The following is a 1,314-nucleotide window of genomic DNA, read 5'->3' on the forward strand; positions in this document are numbered from 1 at the left end:
AACAAAACGCTTAGCCAAAGAGGATATGTTTAACTGTTGTTCCAAAGTCAGACATCTCAGCTTGATCTGCAGCAAATAGCGAATTGGATATTCTATGTTTAAACTATTTTAAACGACAAATGACAGAGGAAAGCTAGCAAACTCCTCTCCTTGTAATGGTGTATATGTGAGGTTTTTAACATCTCCAAACAAAACGCAGGAGTCCTCAGCGCTCCACATGATTTGATTATGAAGTGAAACTTGTCTGCTATCTGCTCCATTTGTTGTTTTGACATAAATCCATTTCTACGTCTGTATTTTATCTGGTTTTAGTTGTGGAGAAAACACAAGTGTTCAGTATTCTGCAGCACACAGAGCACTGACCCAGTGGGTTGAGTCTACATGGTTCTCACACATCATTTAAGTTCCACCCCCTCCTCCTCTATTCCATCAGTCTCTCTCTCTACTCAGACTTTAGTCCAGTGCATCTGAAACATTAACCAGAAGACCATGGCAGAAGTCGCTCCAGCCCCAGCTGCCTCCCCGGCTAAAGTAGCCAAGAAGAAGACCGCGGCCAAGCCCGTGAAGGTCGGTCCCAGCGTCCAGGAGCTCATCGTCAAGGCTGTGAGCGCTTCCAAGGAGAGGAGCGGCGTGTCTCTGGCCGCCCTCAAGAAGGCTCTGGCCGCCGGTGGCTACGACGTGGAGAAGAAGAACAGCCGCGTCAAGATCGCCGTGAAGAGCCTGGTGGCAAAGGGCACCCTGGTCCAGACCAAGGGTACCGGTGCGTCTGGATCCTTCAAGCTCAACAAGAAGGCCGAAGAGAAGGTAAAGAAACCCGCTAAGAAGGCAGTCAAACCCAAGAAGCCGGCAGCCAAGAAACCCGCCGCGGCAAAGAAATCCCCCAAGAAGGCAGCAGCCAAGAAGCCCGCAGCCGCTAAGAAATCTCCCAAGAAGGTAAAGAAGCCTGCAGCTGTAAAGAAACCAGCAGCCAAGAGCCCCAAGAAGGCGGCCAAGAGTCCCAAGAAGGTGCAGAAACCCGCTGCCGTCAAGAAAGCACCAGCAAAGAAAGCAGCAAAGCCCAAGGCGGCGAAACCCAAGAAGACAGCCGCTAAGAAGAAGTAAACATTCACACAGCAACCTGTATATCCCACAAAGGTTCTTTTAAGAGCCACCCACAACTTTATTTAAAGAGTTCCTTTTAGTCTATTCTATGTCTGACATTTAGAATTGGTTATCAATGTATTAACTCAACTGAGCTAAGAGGAGAGGGTGGGATTATGTGATTGCTAGCATTGGGAACTAATGATCAAGTTTTGCGAGATAAATAAGCCCAAG

General features: G+C 48.2%; 1 protein-coding gene across 1 annotated transcript; it reads left to right on the forward strand.

The window, feature by feature from the left end:
• Positions 1 to 489: 489 nt before the first annotated feature.
• On the forward strand, positions 490 to 1,101 carry LOC308097847 (histone H1-like; the record flags this gene model as incomplete). The annotated part of the gene is made up of 1 exon (XM_080445946.1): positions 490 to 1,101. The coding sequence occupies one exon, from the start codon at positions 490 to 492 to the stop codon at positions 1,099 to 1,101; it is 612 nt and encodes a 203-aa protein (XP_080302072.1).
• Positions 1,102 to 1,314: the final 213 nt, after the last annotated feature.

This window comes from Gymnoscopelus braueri (genome assembly GCF_963280865.1).
Source record: "Gymnoscopelus braueri genome assembly, chromosome: 13".
Taxonomy (NCBI): domain Eukaryota; kingdom Metazoa; phylum Chordata; class Actinopteri; order Myctophiformes; family Myctophidae; genus Gymnoscopelus; species Gymnoscopelus braueri.